Below are 21,384 nucleotides of genomic sequence, written 5' to 3' on the forward strand. Positions count from 1 at the left end.
ACAGCTTGCCTCACTGTCTGACAGGCAACAGGTCACAGTGAATTGTATATATTTTTTAAGAGAAATGCCATGGCGGCCGCGGTGAAATTTAGAAGTAGCCCAAAAACCCGCGACCAATACATTTTAGAAAAGTAGCCCAATTTCCTTGGAAAATAGCGAACGTGCATAAAGATGGCAGAATTTGACATTATTTTAGCACAACAGAACAATAAAACAATTATTTAGAAGACGTGCAAAGGCAAATTGGGGTATTGCACATGCGCACTTCACAAAGTAGGCGTTCCCTGACGGGAATATGCAAATGTATGCTAGAACGCGCTAGCTACTGCCCACTATGACTCATTTGTTCCCATTTGAAACGACGGGCTGTGGTCTGTCTTCGTTAGCACTAGCCACTGTTTTTAAACTACGGTGCGCGATATGGTTCAATGTGCCAATGAATCAGCACAGTGAAATGTTACAAATTGCCTGTATTTAAACTAAAATTGGGTTGATGTATACTCTGCTAATGACCATACAAAAAAAAAAAAAAGAGTAACAGAGAGCAATGTACAATACAGGCGATTTAGCAAAACGAGGAATTTGTGGTAAGTGCATGGGGGCTGCCATTTTCATGCACCTCTATTGAAGACAGGGATCATTACGGCCATTTCCATGGTAAGATTTTTCACTTTTTAACATGCATCTCAAACAAAAACCAATGAGTGCAAAGTTAAACCATACAACTCTATGCACAAGGACTACTTTGAATTTCCACAGATTGTTTTACAAAAAACACATTTACTCAAAACAGTGCATATGCAAAGATTGGTAACAACGACAGTATGGCTTTTGTTTGACATACATTTTACAGTGAAAAATCAGAGTCAGTGTCACTTACTGTGGAATTGCCCTTATTCCAGTCATAATTAGGCTTTCACTGAATTGCAATGTTTTAATTTTGTGACAAATGTAACATTACAAAAATAAACTTTACCTCAAGATGAGGACATGAAACTACCTCATTCTTAAGTGTTACTTTTAGTATCAAATTATGTTATGGTATGCAACCCAGCTCTGTTCCAAGTAACTTTTTTTGTGTCCAATAAAAATACGTGTTAATGTTCTGACTCCATTACATTGGAATATTCAATATAAAGTTTCAGATTTCGCTCTGCTCCCAAGGTGGTATACAAATGTAACACTTCTGATGTACAGTTAAATCACTTTTATTTTCACATAAAAATGACAGTAATCCTTAGGATTGTCCACCACATTAACCCATGGGCTTTGGAGGTGGTCTTGGGGCACCACCCTAGAAGGGAGAAAATAAAAACAATTAGTCAAATATTCATAACATGCTTTCAATCTACTTTCACTTTGTCTACCATCTTAACTTCCTGTCCCAGACTAGGTGAATTGAAATAGATTCAGATAATATATAAATATAATAATATCATGCTTTCAGATTTACATTTTAGTCATTTAGCAGACGCTCTTATCCAGAGCGCCTTAGTTAGTGCATACATTTTTTTTTATCATACTGGCCCCCCGTGGGAATCGAACCCACAACCCTGGCGTTGCAAACGCCATGCTCTACCAACTGAGCTACATCCCTGCCGGCCATTCCCTCCCCTACCCTGGACGACGCTGGGCCAATTGTGCGCCACCCCATGGGTCAATGAGTTTAGTTTGTCAATTGACTAACTAGCTGAGGTCAATTTAACTTGACATTTTTAGGCTACATGGCTTTGGAATGTAGAAGTCCACCCAACACGTTCTTCCATAATCTCTGCCATCGCATCAAACCCAGTACTTCCAGTAGTTTGATTAAAGGGAGGTGCACTATTGAGGCCGTTTACTCCTTTCAGCGCCTAGTGAAGTTAAGGTCCTATAACTTACACTGGGCCTGAAGCGAGGTGGTGGTGTGCGGTCCTTCCTGGCCTCGGTGGAGCGATTCCTCACCACCTTGCTGTGGATGGCACAGCTCACACAGTAGTGCAGCTTCACATACAGCTTGGGCAGCACATATGCTAGAGAGGGGGGACAACAATAAGGACAAGGTTAGATCAACGGCACCTCACAGCTGGGCCAGAACATTGATAATACAGCCACAACATGTGTACAGGAAAAAAATGCAAAAGCGCTTGTCTGATACTTTCACATTTCCCCCAGTATAATCCTCCCAACGCACCAGATAAATGCATTTCAATTTGCCACAAAAAAACTTAGATATTTGTATGTTTGATGACATCATTCAGCAGCTACTCACAGTCAAACACGCTGGCCTCTGTGATGTCTCTCACAGCAGCAGCCTCGACAATGTTCCTGATGACAAACTTCTTGATTGCCTTGTCCTTAGGCACACACCGGGCACAGTTGGTACAGCGGATGGGCTGGACATGTCCACGACCCTTCTTGGCACGGCCGTTATTCCTTCTCTTCTTAGTCTGGGGAGAGGTGGATGAGGAGATGTGAAGTTATTTTCAGATAACTACTGAACCTACTGTGTGAGCCTGCAACCTGACTAGATCATGTGACGTAAATTCTCCACAGATCTGATCTGATCTAAATGTAACTTACAATACTTGGGGAAATTTGTTTAACATCTCAACAACTGCATTCAAAGATACTAGTTTCCCTACTCATCTGTGCCGCATCATTCTGACAACGACCGCACTCAGAAGAAGCCTGTTTACTCCTTGGAAAAACTGTTATTTCGTAGGCTTTGTTAAGGTAAACTGCTAGTTAGTTTCCTATCCTCTTAATGTTGATAACGTTAGCGAGTTATTCTAACGGCTTTGAAGACATGTTAAAACTGATTATGCACCTAACTACTATAATATACAGTTTGGAACTGATCACCCGGCTTACAATTTACATCCATGACTTTCAACATCCGACCCATAGCAGGCAATCAAGCACACGCATATACGTTAGCGCGTGCCTGTTGTGGCTAGTTAGCAAACCATATGTAGAACTAAAATACCACTTATAAACACCCTTTCTACGAAAATTATGAAGAATGGACTACATAGGAGTATTTTCTACAAATAAATGACAAATTCACCGGTGTATTTTGGTCTGTATATTTAAATTCAACATGCTGGGCCTGTAGAAGAATCAGAAAAGCTCTTACCATCGTGGCATGGAAGGCTGGAAAGAGAACGAGCCGGAAGTGGGAGGAAAATTAATGAGTCTCTTCCGTCCGACAGGAGAGCAGTGCGCATGTGCATATCCAATGTGCGTTTTGTGTGGACGTTCGCTAGATGTCAGCATTGACTGGTTTATTAGCTGGGACAGCAGAGGGGGGTACAGCAGGGTTTCCAAAACTCGGTCCTCGGGACCCCAAGGGGTGCACGTTTTGGTTTTTGCCCTAGCACTACACAACTGATTCAAATAATGAACTAATTATCAAGCTTTGATAATTTGAATCAAATTAAGGCAAAAACCAAAACGCGCACCCCTTGGGGTCCCAAGGACCAAGTTTGGGAAATGCTGGGGTACAGTGAGAAAGTCTCGTTTCGGCAATCGGTGTTGACGCACACCATGGAACAACAGGTGTAGACATTACAGTGAAACGCTTACTTACAAGCCCTTAACCAACAATGCAGTTTTTTAAAGAAACATTTAAAAAATTTAAAAAAGTGTTAATTAAGAAAAATAAAAGCAAATAGCTAAAGAGCAGCAGTAAAATAAAATAGCAGTAGGGAGGCTATATACAGGGGGGTATCGGTACAGAGTCAATGTGCGGGAGCACCAGCTAGTTGAGGTAATTGAGGTCATATGTACATGTGGGTAGAGTTAAAATGACTATGCATAAATAGTAAACAGAGTAGCAGCAGCGTTGTCTCTCTTGGGATGTTTTAACTTGTTTTGCACTAGAGAAAATAAATACACTTCTAGGGGCTCACGTGGGGTGATAGGTCACTGATCATATGACCTAGGTACACAGGTGACGAAGAAGTGTTTGAACCAGTGGTTTGAACAGGTGAGAGGTGACCGCGGTCGGTTTGAAAACTCTGTGGAGCGGTTCTTACCGTCTCACTAGAACAGCATGGAATACACCTCTCTGCACCTTTATACGGTAGGCGCTTAATAAAATGTATTTGAACTTTATATTCTGTAATAAATGGAAACATCACCTAACTAAATCAACTGAAATCCAATTCTATGTGGATGCATCATGAACTGCGAAAATGCCGGGAATCGCCATTACACTGACGGCATTTTTTTACGTCAATTGTTAGTCATTCATAACAGTTTTATATTCAAAACATTTAAATTACAGACAGCCTCACATAAATGCTTAGGATGGCCTACATAAGGACTAGTTAGCCATGTTGACATGTCACAATATTAGGCCTCAGTAGGTTAAATCACCTAATATTAAAGGAACTTGAGTCCTGACCCTGATAAAGTTGGTGAAAGAGAGAGGACATATTTGGTGGGTGCAAACCTTGACTGCATCCCAAATGGCACCATATTCCCTATATAGTGTACTACTTTGACCAGAGCCCTATGGGTGGTGGATAGGGAATAGGGTGCCATTTGGGACTTCCCTTATTGTCAGCCAGGCTGAGACAGGATAACTCTGCCTCTGGAAGCGATTAGAGTTTGGTGAGCAGAGCAGTGAGAAAAGGGTGGGGGCACCAGGGAGAGTGTGTGTGTGTGTGAACGTTCCTTCTGTGTGTGTGCCTGCCTGTGTGGATGTCTGCGTTCATGTGCTTTCGCTCCTGTGTGTGTATTGGAGGAGGGCCAGTTGTGCAAGCAGCAGTTCTCAGCATGCATGCTGACTGGAAGATGTGTGGCTCCTGTGGTTGGCTGTCCCCTGTGTCACTGCCGTTAAAAACCCGGTGCCAAAAGAAATGTCTTCTTTACAGGGGCCGGCTGCCAGACACTTCAGCGAGGAGAACAGATGGGACCTGAGAACTTTGACTTACTGATGAAAAAGGTGCTTACCATCAAATTCACACCCACTCAATGCACAGTCATACAGAGTTACACCAAAAGTGTATTTGGTTACACACACTCGTGAGCAAGGCTCTCCTGCTTTGGAGTGTGTAGTCAATGATATGATACATTAAACATCTCCCACTGAGTCATTGCTGTGCTAGTGTCTTCTAGGGCAGTCAGTCACAGTATCACAATGTCTGATAATGATGTCAGAAATGTCAGATTAGGATGTCTAATGTTTGAGACGCCACATTTATTAGGTGTTTAGGTGTGTGCTAGTGGATGTGCAAAGGCACTAGAAGGGTCAGGGTGGTTGTGTGTGTGTGTCTCAGTGCGCGTGTCTGTGTGTGTGTGTGTGTGTGTGTCTCAGTGCGTGTGTGTGTGTGTGGGGGTGTGTGTGTGTCTCAGTGCGTGTGTGTGTCTCAGTGTGTGTGTGTGTGTGTGTGTGTGTGTGTCTCAGTGTGTGTGTGTGTCTCAGTGCATGTGTGTGTCTCAGTGTGTGTGTGTGTGTGTGTGTCTTAGTGCGCGCGTGTGTGTGTGTCTCAGTGTGTGTGCACACACTCACATGTGGGCATAAGCGTGCGTGTGTCAGAGAGAGAGAGAGAGAGAGAGGTGACACAGGAATGTGTCAGAGTTCCTGTAAGCCACCATTGCTCCTAAACTGCAGCAAATAAACATTCCTGCACTAGTGTGTCAGAGTTGAGCCCTCGCCTACTATTGTTGTAATTAAAACCAAAAACACACAATTTTCCCTCTTTGTCTCTAACTATATTCTGCAGCGGGTTGCATGTAGACAATATCCCACTGATATACTGATATTTGAATGTTCCCAGCCTTTGTGTGAGCCCTATTGATGAGGTAGGTTGTAGGTAGACAGGTAGACACAGATCCACAGTTGGATAGACGGGTAGAGAACACATGCTATTTTGTCATCTGGACTCCACCCACTCAGTGCTCAGATTGAGCAAAGTTGCTAGTTGTTAACATTTCTGCCACATGTCTATGAACAATGCAAACACACGCACATGTAATCGCCTTCCATTACAGAAGATTGACATTGATGGCATACCAGAGAATCTCTAGAATGTATAGTGACGTTTTACTGTTGGAGGCTCACAGTTTTTCACCACAAAGACGTCTGTAAATGATCAATGTATAGAAACATGCCATTTGATAGTTCCAATTACAATGCAATATTTCATGTTTTGTCTTCTTTATTACAATGCCGGGAACCCTCTCATCATTGCTTTGTCACTCCTGTCCTTACACCAAACAATACTTAAAGCGGAGCTCCTATTCCTCCCTATGAACAGCAAGCATCAAGGCAGGCTGTATGAAGTCTGTTCAGCGAGCATAGCTGTGTTGTCATTGAGGACTCTATCTCTGCAGCAGTCCTGTGGTTTAGAAGATGATTTAGTCTGAATGAGATCCTAACAGGCCAACTGGGAAGGAGCAGCCCGTCCCGTCAAGCCAATAGAGATAATCAAGGGGTCATGGTCTGTATGTGTGGGGGCCGGTAATGCCCCATGAATTATTACAGCACACCCACACACACACACACACACACACACACCACACACACACACACCCACACCCACACACACACCACCGAGTTTAACCAACCCTCCCTCCTACCTTAACTGCCCTACTTCTCAGTCCACCTCTCTCTACCACGGCCGAGGCACTGAGCCTGACCACAGACATCATACTGATTGCTCACAGTGGCCTAGTTGTCTGTCCACATTCCCACCCTGATTCACTATGCACTGCAAACCCACACACAGGAAAAAGTGGTTATAGACACACACAGACACACACACACACTCACGGGAAACAGTGGTTTCATAGAATCTGTCTGGAGGGGTGAAGAGGACTGAATGTCTGTCTTGCTTTCCCTCTGAAGCTGTCATTCCCCCAATAACAACCTCCATATCTCATCCTCTGTGACAGGGGTTATGGAGTGATGGAGATGTTACCAGGCAGGGGCCATTGTGATGTAGGGTGGCTGTTACTGCGGAGCTGCCATCTGCTGAAAGGTCAGTTGCTAGGGTGCAATTCTTCTGCACTGTGTCTGCTTCCCAGCTGCCATCCTCATACATACACACACACACACAGACTGGCATGCATGCACACACACACACACAGAGGTACGCACAGATGCACACAAGCAAACACACACACACACACACACACACCATACTTTAAAACCACCTCTTGTAATATCAAACCCTGTAGTGCATCAGCTCTCTTTCTCCTCCACTCTTAGTCCAAGCACCCCACAGCTCCTGTTCAACCACTGTCAGCAGCATATCATTGGCTATCTTTGTCTTGGTCCCAAATGACACCCTATTCCCTATATAGTGCACTACTTTTGACCAGAGGCCTATGTGCACACACACATAGCCGCAGGAAGTAGTTTGGGGGTGGGGGTGCTGCAATTTTTTGCTATATCAATCTGCTAATACAAGACTAGTAAAGGCCCAGTGCACTACTATTTTTTAAAATCAGATTTTTCAGGGAGTGCTTCAGCACCCCTACTTCCTGCAGCTATGCACACACACTTCAGCAGTGGAGGTGCTCTTTTGGAAAATACTCCCTTCTCTTAAAAAGTGGCACTCAGTCAGTCCTTATTGGACAGTCCGAGACCAGTGTGGTTTTGTCTTGGCCAATTATCAAGTTACTTAATTAGTGGCATTATTCAATTAACTTTATATGGCTCTTGGCCCTAGTGTTGTCTGTTAAGTTGTTCCCCAGAGCTAAGGGTCCTATAAAGCCATTTAAGCGTATTGTTTGAATTAAGTTATTTTGAATGGATAAAAATGGGAAATAGATTAATTTAGTCAGGAAACACAGTCATTAGTTAACCTCAGGTATTGGGACACTAATTGAAGTGACAGTTAAAAAATTAGTTAATTCCATCAAGAGGATTATGGGTAAATGTAAATTGCTCTGCTCTGCTACTCTCCTCTACCTTCCCCCCTCTATCCCTTCTCTACTCTCCTTTATTCCTGTTACTCTCTTCTTTCTTTCCCCTGACTTCCTCCTCTTCTCTAACCTCTCCCTCTCTGTCCTATCATCTCCTCTTCTTCTCTAACCTCTCCCTCTCTGTCCTATCACCTCCTCTTCTTCTCTAACCTCTCCCTCTCTGTCATATCACCTCCTCTTCTTCTCTAACCTCTCCCTCTCTGTCCTATCACCTCCTCTTCTTCTCTAACCTCTCCCTCTCTGTCCTATCATCTCCTCTTCTTCTCTAACCTCTCCCTCTCTGTCCTATCATCTCCTCTTCTTCTCTAACCTCTCCCTCTCTGTCCTATCATCTCCTCTTCTTCTCTAACCTCTCCCTCTCTGTCCTATCACCTCCTCTTCTTCTCTAACCTCTCCCTCTCTGTCCTATCATCTCCTCTTCTTCTCTAACCTCTCCCTCTCTGTCCTATCACCTCCTCTTCTTCTCTAACCTCTCCCTCTCTGTCCTATCATCTCCTCTTCTTCTCTAACCTCTCCCTCTCTGTCATATCACCTCCTCTTCTTCTCTAACCTCTCCCTCTCTGTCCTATCATCTCCTCTTCTTCTCTAACCTCTCCCTCTCTGTCATATCACCTCCTCTTCTTCTCTAACCTCTCCCTCTCTGTCATATCACCTCCTCTTCTTCTCTAACCTCTCCCTCTCTGTCCTATCTCTCTTGACTTCAGAGATATGCTGGTGAACTGATATTGTGAAGCTGTTGAGTTGTTGTTGTTTTTACCCTAGTGTTATTGAGATCCTGCCTTCCCTACCCTGGCTGTCTGGTCTGCTCTGCTCAGACACTACTAGATTTATATTGTGCAAGGAGCTGTTGAGCTGGGGTGTAATCATTATTGCACACCGTAGCAAACAGTTGCGAAACGTTTAGCAACAGAAAACTTTTTGCAACCAAAACAATAGTTTCTATTGGACAAATCCAGTTTCGTTCCGTTTTTTTCTGTTTGGTTCCCAGTGAATACACCCCTTTTGTTGTTGTTTGCGCCTGAGCAGAGTGTTGGTTTCCCACCATGCTCTCTCCCCGCCGCCCGCCTGGCAGAGCCCTGAGCCATGTGTCAAAGGTGGCGGCAGCAGAACAGACTGTGGGAACAGCCGGCTAGCCTCCCCCGGTCCTCTGCTCCCCACCCAACCAGAGGGGCAGCCATCAATACAAGACACTCTGAATAAAACACACACACATACACACATGCACATACGCATACACACACTGTGCGCGTGCACGCGCACGCACACATACACAACACAAACTATCACCCCACAACCCTCGCACCCTCTCCCCAATAATCCGCGGAAGCAATTTTATCTCGACTCGGGTGGCGGCCCATTGTCGCCAAACCCCTTCAATCTTTCCTTATTAACTCTCGCTTTGTCCCGCATCCAAGGCTCCTGGACTCATCTCTCCTGCATTCCAATCGCTGCTGCTCCCAGCACTCCCAGGCAACCTCCCTCCATCCCCTAATCCAACCACTCCTCCTCCCACCCAGACCCATGGAAACACTTTCTCTTTTTTTCACAACCTGCCGATCACCTACTTACAGAGAGTTAGGTAGAGGGCATTAACTCTATGGGTTTTCTGAAGGGGAGAGGGGGATGAGGAGGAGGAGAGGAGGGGGTAAGGAGGAGGAGAGCCACAAAGTGACTCCAGCCCAGACAATTAGAACAATGGGTTGGGCCGGTAGGGGGCTAACTCGCTGCGTCACGCCTGGATGGTGGGGTATTTTGTCGGTTTAATGAATTGTCCGTCAGGCCGGGGCGGCATGGCAGGCGGCGCGGGGAGAGGCCAGCAGGGACCCAGACACTAAGTCGGTATTTATTACACTGCCTTTGTCACTAATTGAGCTAATTACCACTGACTCCTCAGCACTCCCACAATGACAGACCCCTTTACACACTCTTACACCAACCCCACTACCTCTCCCACTTCACTCACACCACTTCACAACCCCTTATCCCAACCCCACTACCTCTCCCACTTCATTCTCACACCACTTCACACTCCCTTACCCCAACCCCACTACCTCTCCCACTTCTCTCTCACACCACTTCACACCCCCTTACCCCAACCCCACTACCTCTCCCACTTCATTCTCACACCACTTCACACCCCCTTACCCCAACCCCACTACCTCTCCCACTTCACTCTCATACCACTTCACACCCCCTTACCCCAACCCCACTACCTCTCACACTTTCCTCTCACACCCCCTTACCCCAACCCCACTACCTCTCACACTTCTCTCTCATACCACTTCACACCCCTTACCCCAACCCCACTACCTCTCACACTTTCCTCACACCCCCTTACCCCACAACCCCACTACCTCTCCCACTTCCCTCTCACACCACTTCACACCCCTTACCCCAACCCCACTACCTCTCACACTTCTCTCTCACACCACTTCACAAACCCTTACCCCAACCCCACTACCTCTCCCACTTCCCTCTCACACCACTTCACACCCTTACCCCAACCCCACTACCTCTCACACTTCCCTCTCACACCCCCTTACCCTTACCCCAACCCCACTACCTCTCCCACTTCCCTCTCACACCACTTCACACACCCTTACACCAACCCCAACCCCACTACCTCTCCCACTTCCCTCTCACACCACTTCACAAACCCTTACACCAACCCCACTACCTCTCCCACTTCTCTCTCACACCACTTCACACCCCCTTACCCCAACCCCACTACCTCTCACACTTTCCTCTCACACCCCCTTACCCCAACCCCACTACCTCTCCCACTTCCGTCTCACACCACTTCACACCCCCTTACCCCAACCCCACTACCTCTCCCACTTCTCTCTCACACCACTTTACACACCTCTTACCCCAACCCCACTACCTCTCCCACTTCCCTCTCACACCACTTCACACACCTCTTACCCCAACCACCTCTCCCACTTCTCTCTCACACCACTTCACACCCCCTTACCCCAACCCCACTACCTCTCCCACTTCCCTCTCACACCCCCTTACCCCTTACCCCAACCTCATTACCTCTCCCACTTCTCTCTCACACCACTTCACACCCCCTCCATCCCTCCACCCCAACCCCACCAGCCCCTCTACCACCGACTCCTCAGCACTCCCACGATGTCAGACCCCTTTACACACCACCTCTTCCACCACCTCCCCTCATGACTGGCCTGGGAGTTAAACCCTGTCCTGCTTTTTTTCAGGCAGTTTTAACCTCTCTCTCTCTCTCATTCTCTTTCTCTTTCTCTCTCTCATTCTCATTCTCTCTCTCATTCTCATTCTCTCTCTCTCATTCTCTCTCTCATTCTCTCTCTCTCTCTCTCTCTCTCATTCTCTCTCTCTCTCTCTCTCTCTCTCTCTCTCTCTCTCTCATTCTCTCTCATTCTCTCTCTCTTTCATTCTCTCTCTCTCATTCTCTCTCTCTCTCTCATTCTCTCTCTCTCTCTCTCTGTCTGTCTTAGGTTCTCAACATTCTTTGGTTGTGTAGACTTTTTTTCCTTTTCACTTGTTTTTCTATGTGTTTCTTAGCTTTCTCCATCAGTCATATTGGCGTAATAACTAGACTCCAGAGCATCTCTGTCTCTTTCAAACCTCCTCAAGACCTCCTGCTCCATCAGTAGTCACTTGTAGTCCCATATTCTCCTCACTTCATTCCAACGTGACCCCGTGTTACCATACTTTGCTGCTGTCCTCCTTCCCCTGACTGGCTGACTGATTGTCTGTCTGATTGTCTGTCTGACTGTCCCTTCAGTAACACTGCCTGTGTTCCCATGGCTGGACCTTTAGGGTGCGGGTGTGTATTGTTGGACAGGACAGTTGAGTGTGTTTGGTGGGTGCTCGGCCTGGCTGACCCTCCATAGCCCCTTACTGTGCTGCGGTGGGCTGGGTTAGCCTGGGGGAAACTATTAGGGTGCCTTCCAAACTCTTGTGGTTAAGCTAAGGCCTGACTGCCAGGGGGCTGGGGAGCGTGGGGTGCGGGACGTCTGCAGTCTTTCATGATTTCTTCTATTGTTTCATAATTGTTTTCCGACATTAACTAAATGAAGCAAAACATTTGGTGCTGTTTAAATCCTATTTAATAGTTCAGCTATGTGGCCTGGTCTCTGGGAATTGGGATCCTTCTGGGGAGTGGAGTTTGGGAGTAGATAGGCAGGGCTGATGCACTGCAGGGTTTGATATTACAATAGGGTGGTTTTAAAGTGTGTGTCTGTGGTGTGTGTGTGTGTGTGTGTGTGTGTGTGTGTGTGTGTGTGTGTGTGTGCTGTCTGTGGGAAGGCTACTGCTGCGTTTTTTAAGTAATGGGATTAGTACTGGGACACCCAGGGATGGGCCTTTATTCTCACATATCATCCCAAGCACAGAAACTATATGACCAGCAAATGGCATCCATTGCCAAGGAGAAAAATACTGATTTCCATGCCAACTTAATTGAAAATATAAATTTTATTGTTCTATTATACAATACAAAACAACGTAAAGCTAAATCTTTGAGGAACAAGATCTAAAAATTCTTTGTTTTACTCTTTTACTTCTCTCTCTATAACAGTATAAAACATCCACAGTAATAAATATTTGTGTATTTACATAAACCAGAATGGTAATATTCAGTGCATGACAAACACAGGTGTTAAAGGGCAATTCCGCCACTTTTCAACCTCATATTCAGTATCTCCAGCACCATACCAGTATCTACATATGTGAAAACAGCACATTTCTATGATCCGTGGTTAAAAAGATAAGAAGAAAGGTCCTAAATAAAATCTCTGTGACATCACAGGCTAGGATTAAAAGTAAGAAAAACTGTGATTTTCAAAACCTGCAATGAGTTTCAAGCCACTTCACCGCGAATCTCATAGTGTTTGAAAATCACTGTTTTAAAATATTTTAACTTTTGATGTCATTGGGTATAACTTTTTAACTCTATTTTTGTTTCTACAAAACGTAGGAATGAGCCATTTTCACATATGTAGACATTGGTATTGTGCTGGAGATATTGAAAATGAGGTTGAAAAGTGATGGAATTGCCCTTTAAGAGAAAATTTGCAGGAAAGAAAGAAGAATGTTTAGCCACTTTTCTAACAAATTCGGTTTCCCGCCCTCGACAAATCTGTGTAATCTACATGAATGGAAATAAACGGAATAACAGTTGAATAAAAACATGACCTGACTTATGACTAATGATAGCATATTTTCTCTCCATCCATCCATTGGATTATAACAGGTGCATAAATCATTCTTCCCTCAAATTACAAGTAACTTCAGCATAAATATATATTTCTATATATATTATTTACAACATTTTGGTTTTCTGAGCTGATATACAATACATTTCCCTTTGTAGTGGCCTTATATTAAAGATGCACTATGCAGAAATCGCTCCACCATTTCCTGGCTGCTAAAATTCTAATAGTTCACCTAATTTCAGTTTATGTGACAAAACAAGCAAGTATAGTGTGGAGAATAGTTGTACTATCTAAACCGCTGTGAGATATCTTTTACATAACCAAAAATATTGTACTTTCAGCTGTTTGAAGCTGGTGTACAAAATCAACTTAAGCATGGGAAGCATATAAATAGTGCATATAGAACAGATCTACCCCTTCTTAGACTTGCTTTAAATGAGAATGACAGATCTGTAACTCAAATTTCTATGTGAATTTGGTTGGGTTGCACAAAAAGTTACATATTGCAGCTTTAAAGGTTTTCCCCTCGATTTATGGTGCAGCTCATATTGAATGGGAAAGTCTTTGTCTGTCCACTGTAAACTTGGATGGGAAGATATTTGATTATTTTACACACTTGTCACATGTTGCCACAGCAGGGCAATGTCTTTAGTCTTTGCCAACATAGGTATACCTCCTAGGCTAACAGAATAGGTTGCAAGGTTGACTCCAGGTATCACTATTTGGCACTGGTTCCCATTTTATGGACAGCGTTGCCATACTGCAGGTCTCACTATTTGGCAGGTCACCCCAGTTCTCTTGCAGTGCCACTATCTCCTACACCAATACATACATCTAGTTATACTCTCCAATATTCAGTGTATTGATACTACATTAAAACTATTCATACATATTACGGGTTTCTTTGTAACAAATTACAGGTTGATATAACATTTTGTCTAAAAAATTTCTGTTATCCTACAACGTCCAGTCATTTAACGTCAGTTACCGTGGTGCAGTAAATCCCTGTGGTAACTCCGGGTTGAGGTGTAGCAGATTCCAGAGCAATCTAAACAAAGAGGGCATGTGTGGTGAGTTAGACAGGGAATCATAACGGCTTGGTCCACGTCCAGGACCTAAGTACATAGCAATTGGGGGAGAGGACTGCACATCCCGGGAGATGTACTTCACACAATTGTATGTGAGGAAAGTAGCTGTAGCAAAAGTAGAAAAACCCTCAATGATTTTTAAAATAACCACCCTCGTTAAAGTTCTTCACCAGTTTATGAGAGACCATGCTTGAGTTTTTCCCGCCACAGAGACATCTGTCTGACATTGTCCAGTAACCGTTACTCCTGTCCCCTCCTCACGTCTCCCCTCCTCTCCCATCACTTCTCTCTCCTCCTCTCCCATCACTCCTCTCTCCTCTGCCCATCACTCCTCTCTCCTCTGCCCATACTCCTCTCTCCTCTGCCCATACTCCTCTCTCCTCTGCCCATACTCCTCTCTCCTCTGCCCATACTCCTCTCTCCTCTGCCCATACTCCTCTCTCTTGCTGTAGAGGGAAGAGGTGGAGAGAACAGTGAGACTAGCTGTATCTTGTAAGGTCAGAGAGGGCAAAAGCCTTAAATCCCAGCGTCTCTCTCAGACTAATTTTGGTTGTTTATTTCTTGCCACAATTCTATTTCCTGTTTAACTACTTTATTTTACCTAATCTGCATCTGGTCTTGTTACTCGTGCTGGGAAGCCATTGAGAGGATTGGTTTCCATTCCATTCTACATGGTTGGATAGCTACAGCATTTAAATACCCAGTAAACACACTTACATACTCTCACGTTACCACAGAGCGTCAGGAGCAAGCACACGTAGGCACACACGCACACACACAACACACACGCACACACACAACACACACGTACACACACAACACACACTCCCTCCTTCTACACCCTGTAGTCGAACGTTGTGATTTTCTCTCTTCTTTCATCCCAAAAAACATTGATTAAACTCTAGTACTCCGGTATTCACTTTTTTTCACCCCCCAATTGCCCCTTTATAGAGTTAGCCCTTCCCTTCTCTACCAAGGCAACCCACAGGATTCTATTCCTGTATCTACACACCACCTGCCCAAAGAACCAGTCCATCTTCATCTCCCCATCCCTGTCCTCCTGGTTCTCCCCTGATCAGAGGCACTGGTGTAACGTCTGTGTGCTGGTGCAGTTGAGGCAGCTGACATGGCAGCACCAGTGGAACGTACAGTGACACCTCTCAGTGACCTTCTCAGTCTGGGTCTTGAACCCTCTACCACAACACAGGAGCTCACACCCGTCCAGTGCCGGAGACGAGCTGTTACAGGTCCTCCCTGAGGTACCGTGGGTACCCGTCTTGCCGTTGTAGGAGCAGAAGTTGGGCGACTTCTCGAAGTAGACCAGGTCTCTGGATGACGGGGGTTTGTGGGCGGGGTTCTCGGGTTCGAGATGGCGTGGGTCGGCGCGGTGAGAGGCGCGGTTGGAACCCTTGTTGGCGTAGACAACCCGGGATGCTCCGTCGAAGCGGTCCTTCAGGAAGTCCCCCACGGCGCGGAAGCTGGGAAGACGCATCCAGCAGGTACGCACGGTGCATGACCCTGACATGCCATGGCACTTACACTCCTGCCGCATCTCTGACGACACTGTCTGGAGGGAGAAGACACAGGCAATGGAGGAAATAAAACATGGAGGATGTGAACAGTTAAGAACATTTTGAAAAACGGTGAAGAGCAAAGAAAATGTGGAGGAATGTGAAGAGAAGAAATGTGAAGGAAAACATGACTGAAATTCAGAATAATGGGTTGATACAGGAGAATCACTGAAAAGGAGTGAACATACAGTACATAATGAAATGCTATCTATGAATCAACGGCTCCCTCACCATTCTCCCTGCCTCGTTGTTGTGTAGGTTGTTGAGGTATCGGAGATCCCTTCCTCTCTCGCTAGAGTCCACAAACTCCCGGCTGAACATCCGGCCAAAGTCTACATTGTCGCTGCAGCCGCCCCAGTGCCAGTCAGGGCCCCCAGGCCCCCGGCGACGGTAGTCACAGGTGCACGACTCAATGGCTCCCTCAGAGCAGGAGCGGGCCACCGCATGGGTCACCCCCGCACTTGTGATCGCAAACACAAACGCTGTCTCTCGGCAACCTGACACAACAACAGCATCAATTCTCTTTAGCGCTTTACAACCTTTTTGGCAGTGGACAGTAATGCAACTATGCTCAATCTGGTCTGAATGATGATTTAGAATGTCATAATCTCAAGATATGTAAAGATAGGCTTTTCTCTTCCCAAGGGACCTACGAGAGAAACCAAGATTCCATGACATTCTGCGCCAAAAATGTCCACCCATTGCCTTAGTGAGGAGGCCAGGAGGGACAACAGACAACTCACCACGGTTGACGATTTTGCCAAATATTGCCGGGCTGTGGGTGGTCGGGCAGTTCCAGCGGCGGTTCCTGAACTGCCATTTGCACTCCTGGATGGCAGTGTGCAGGCCGGCTGCGATTGCGTGGAGGATCCCTGGGTTCTGGCGGATGAGGCGGCGCTGGCGACGGCTCAGCAGGGCCAAGCTGGGGTCCAGGACCAACTGGACATTCTTGGAGTTGGTGAGGAGGTTGGCAGAGGAGGCCACATTCACAATCCCCCTAGTAGAGAGGAAGAGAAGACAGGGTGGATTCAGTTAGTTAGAGAGAAGCTCATACATTGGTCCTTTCATTGAATCTATTGACTTTAAAACAATTAATTAGGTTAAAATGTATTTAGTCATATCGGATTCTGATAATAATGGGATAATGGAATCAGTTTAATTGGAATGTGAGTATCAGCTACAATAAATAACAAGCAACTTCAATATATCTACAATCTACGTAATCGGATATGATTATGGCTGCCATTATTGGCTGCAATATGACTACCATATTGCGTTGTCATCTACTATATTTATGGTTTCAGTTACGTTCCTAATTGTTGTCTCCTGCAAACCGTTAGCAATCAGAAAGACACATCATTATTAACTGACTGATCAGGGCCAGACGGTAGTGCGCGGTCGGTCCAGGCTTTGGAACATTATTATCCCATCTTCGGAGAAATATTTCAATCCAATTTTCTTCTCTTTCGTTGTGTATTTTCCTTCTTTATTTTCTTGGCATATTATAGTGATAAGGATTGGGTTAGAAGTCAGACCCATGTCAAACAAATAGTTTACCCCAGTGACATTGCAAGGCTGTCCAAAATGTAACATTTAACTAATTATATTGAGGTCTGCGTTATCATTTTCATTATTCATTGAAATATTACTTATGCAACTGTTATCTTTGCAGTATAGGGATGATATGTATTTAATTTTACAGAATGCATATTATTCAATGAACATAAGCCTAATTCATTTATATTTGTCCACGTAAGTTAGTGTAAGAAACACTATTTTCACATTTTGGTTTGATAGTTTATAACAAATGTATGCAGACATTGGCATCCTACAGTTTATCCTATATAGAGTGGAATGTTGAGAATACGACCTGGAATGGAACTGCTCTTTGCCATGAAATAAATCCATATTTAATTTATCCCACATTGGAAAGAAAAATGTTGTCTCGCGTTCAAGCCACACTGTCAAAATGACTAGTGGGAGAGAAAGAGACCGAGAGGGAGACCGAGAGAGAGGCTGACTTGAATAAATATGGGCTGGAACCAATCCCAAAATAAACTACATCGTTATCATATTGAAACATAATACTTTCTTTTACATCAAATAATTTAATGGAGAAAGTAGGCCTAATTCATTTCGATTAAAAACCGGCTGGATCTAGTTAGTTAGTTGCTCGCTCTAATTGGGAGGTGGTATCCAAAGACCCTCAAATCTTAATGGGTTGTGGTTGCTGCTTGGTTATAGCAGAAATGAACTGAAATTATGAATCCGGTGCCAACAAGAACACATTATTATTTCGAACATAATAGGTCTACCAATTTTGCTTTAGTGTTAATTCAATTGACATTGGAGGAGAGCACAGCATCTTTCAGGCAATAAACCACTATACCACTTAACTGACTCCTTTGCTGCACCCTCCGTCGAAATGAGCATAGGTCCTTAGGAGGCGCATTTAATTGAATGAATACATCACACATAAACTCAACAACTCACCACCACCGGCCGCTATTGTTGACTGCCCCCGTGCCTGAGAGCGAGGAAACCAGCAGGATGCACGCGGCTTTCACCCCCAGAAGCAGTGCGAGGATCCTCATTGTGTCTTCAATTAGAATGTGAAGAGAGAGCAGGCAAATGTCAAAATTCCACATCTGAATTCCAGGCACTTTGTATACCTGGTTCTAATTACGATAACAATCATATTTTTAAGCAAACATAAATCTAGTAGATGGAATACACGTGTTCACCTCCTGCTCCTTAGTGATGGCCCATAAATAAAACTGATCATAATAACTGATAATGAAAATAGGGCAGTTATCTCGTATTACAGGAGTCACTCTTATTATAAAAGTTAGGCTACCGGTTTATTAATCTCTCCGATAGCATATCATTCTCCCATGCAGGTTATCAAATTAGAGCAGGTAGCCTAATGCATCAACTTCCTACTCACCACACCACATTCCAAAGAGAGGGACTTTGGAGGTGAAAAAGCAACGAGGAGCCTGTCCTATAATAATTGCCTGAAATGAATCTGGTGAGGAGACAGTCAGACAGAGGAAACAGGTTGCTAAATGAGTCCTCCTCTGTAGTGCTGAAGTGTCTTTCCAGTCTAGGCTGCTGGATGCTGCTGCTGCTGTTCTCTTCACGTGCTCTCTCTGTCTAACTCTGCTCTGCACAGCAGCGCATTGAGCGCGTGGGACAGTCCCGAAGACTTGATCCCCTCGGTGAGTGATAGGCGACACATTCTTCTCTTATTGAGCACTACAAGAGGAATAAAAAAGGGATTTGCTGCTCTCATCCCCTCTGTTTTTTTCTGCCCCCTTTTCAATAGGATTGGAAGGAGGGATAGTTAATTCTCTTCATAGGGCACAATGAATAAAGAAAACAAAACCGGACAGAACAGATGAGAAAGGAAAAGAAAAAAATTGCCAGGGCAATCCACCAGTGTAAATTGTACACATTACTAACGGAATCTCACGGTAATCAAAGAATCCATCGATTCCTTGGAAATGAGGGAAATTAATGCTGACTCATGCTCTGTCTTCCACATCCAGTTTGTCTTCCTGAATGAAGTCCCTCTCAAGTCAAAACACTGAGATGTGTGTGTCTGTGTGTGGAGATTTGCTGTGACTGTGAGTGCGCACAGTGCGGTGTTCTCCTCCCGCTATTCTGTATGCGCGAGGCTGGTCGGTGTCACGGTACAGTACAGTTACAGCGGAATATGAGCCATCTAAACTGCCCTTTTTACCCGCTGGTAGGATTACTCCCTTAACCGCGTCTCCTCCTTCTTTATCAAACTCTCTTGTATGCATTCGCAATATGTTTTTAGTGGCTTGACCCATTTCTCTGCCTCTTCATTCAATCAGCTTATACCATATATTTGTCTTATTTTTTTGTTATTAAATAATGCCAACTTAGAGACCTACATTTTGTGCCCAATTAAAATATGAAATATACTTTTGGAGACTGTCTCACTCTTACCAAACTTTGCGCGTGCACGCGCACGCACGCACACACACAATATCATCAAAAAGAATAGCCTACGTGATACATTCACATGATTAATGAATGAGACCCAAGTTGATGAATCATGATGATTCATAATATTGGGAAGAGGGTTTAGTTTAGAGAGGATGCTGTCATAATTTTAATTATTCACGTTTGAGATGATGATTCATATTTGGAATGATTTAGGTTTGATTAATGTCACCCAAAAAGAAATAAATTAATTCCCAAAACATCTGGCGTGCAGACCTCCCTCAACGCATGGCTGGTGATCAGAGCAGCAGCCACACTGCGGCGTCTCCAACTCATCATCTACAGACTGTGTGGAGTATGAGAAAATATCCCCCATAGACCTAGGGCTGGGAATTGCCAAGGAACTCACGATACGATATTATCACGATACTTTGGTGCAATATGACATGCATTGCAATTCTCACGATTCTATGTGTATTGCGATTCAATGTTCCAAACATATTGCTCACACTATGTCTGCTGCAGAGGGACAAGAGAGAGCCATGAGAAAACAACAACGTTTTGATCAGTCATAGAAATAAAAGTACTGAAAACAAATTGCCTCCCTATTTAAAAAGATGATGGAGAACATACGCTATAAATGAAAAATACTGGAGTTTTGGTGCAGGTGCAGGTACAGCCAACTAACGCAAAAATAATATTGTGAAATTGTCAAAACAATATGATATTAGGTCAAAAATCATATCCCGATATGCAACTATCGAATTTTCTCCCATCACTACATAGACCCAGACAGACAATTAATTGAAAGCAGGCTACTTGATGTCCTTAGCCTATATCTGTTTCTGTATATGATTGGAGTGGAGTTTCTTGTTTAGGTATAGGATCAGCCTTCGCGTACATCATCCATAATGGAATTATGGCATCTGATAATTATTTCTCTCTCTCTCTCTCTCTCTCTCTCTCTCTCTCTCTCTCTCTCTCTCTCTCTCTCTCTCTCTCTCTCTCTCTCTCTCTCTCTCATGGTTTAAAGACATGATAGCAGAAGGAAGTGATCTTTTGTCCAGCGGTTTTAATGAGTGCTATCCTACGTCGATTATACTCCCGCTCTTTAAAGTTGCTGCTCAAACGGGCTTCCTGGGGCACTCATGCAACACCGAGAAGATTAGAGCCCCCAATCCGGATAAAGGGACGCCTTTTATATACAAATCAACTTCAAATCACTTTTTAAGCCACTTAGATATACACGCCAAGCTAGAATGCTAATGCACTTTTCATTGCCGGAGCTTAGGGAATAGAAGGAGATTAAATGATGAATTGGTGTCACTATGCGAACCGGCGGCGTTTAAGGGGGATTTTAACTCAATTTTATGAAACTACATCACGCGTTTCCATGTTATAATTCCTTGTTCTTTGAAGGAGAACAGGGATTAACTGGAATTGATAGTTTATCTGAATGCACCTGTTGATAAAATTACTATTTTACTATAGGCATATGCCAAATAACTAATTTTGCGTATGATAGAATATACACTCCTAGAAAGAAACGTGCTATCTAGAATCTAAAGGGGTTATTCGTCTGTCCCCATAGGAGAACCAGGTTGAACACTTTTGGGTTCGATGTTGAAC

General features: G+C 44.4%; 2 protein-coding genes across 2 annotated transcripts; both read right to left on the bottom strand.

The window, feature by feature from the left end:
* Positions 1-1,192: 1,192 nt before the first annotated feature.
* LOC121545860 (40S ribosomal protein S26) lies at positions 1,193-3,192 on the bottom strand. The gene is made up of 4 exons (XM_041856735.1): positions 3,119-3,192; positions 2,252-2,429; positions 1,882-2,012; positions 1,193-1,294 (listed from the first exon to the last, which is right to left on the bottom strand). Exons 1-4 carry the CDS (start codon positions 3,119-3,121, stop codon positions 1,256-1,258), a joined length of 351 nt encoding a protein of 116 aa, XP_041712669.1. The 5' UTR covers positions 3,122-3,192; the 3' UTR covers positions 1,193-1,255.
* Positions 3,193-14,581: 11,389 nt separating this feature from the next.
* On the bottom strand, positions 14,582-19,073 carry wnt1 (wingless-type MMTV integration site family, member 1). Its single transcript, XM_041857986.2, has 5 exons — positions 18,728-19,073; positions 18,274-18,379; positions 16,524-16,777; positions 16,012-16,277; positions 14,582-15,776 (listed from the first exon to the last, which is right to left on the bottom strand). The coding sequence occupies exons 1-5, from the start codon at positions 18,735-18,737 to the stop codon at positions 15,285-15,287; spliced, it is 1,128 nt and encodes a 375-aa protein (XP_041713920.1). The 5' UTR covers positions 18,738-19,073; the 3' UTR covers positions 14,582-15,284.
* Positions 19,074-21,384: the final 2,311 nt, after the last annotated feature.

This window comes from Coregonus clupeaformis, chromosome 30 (genome assembly GCF_020615455.1).
Source record: "Coregonus clupeaformis isolate EN_2021a chromosome 30, ASM2061545v1, whole genome shotgun sequence".
Lineage (NCBI taxonomy): Eukaryota > Metazoa > Chordata > Actinopteri > Salmoniformes > Salmonidae > Coregonus > Coregonus clupeaformis.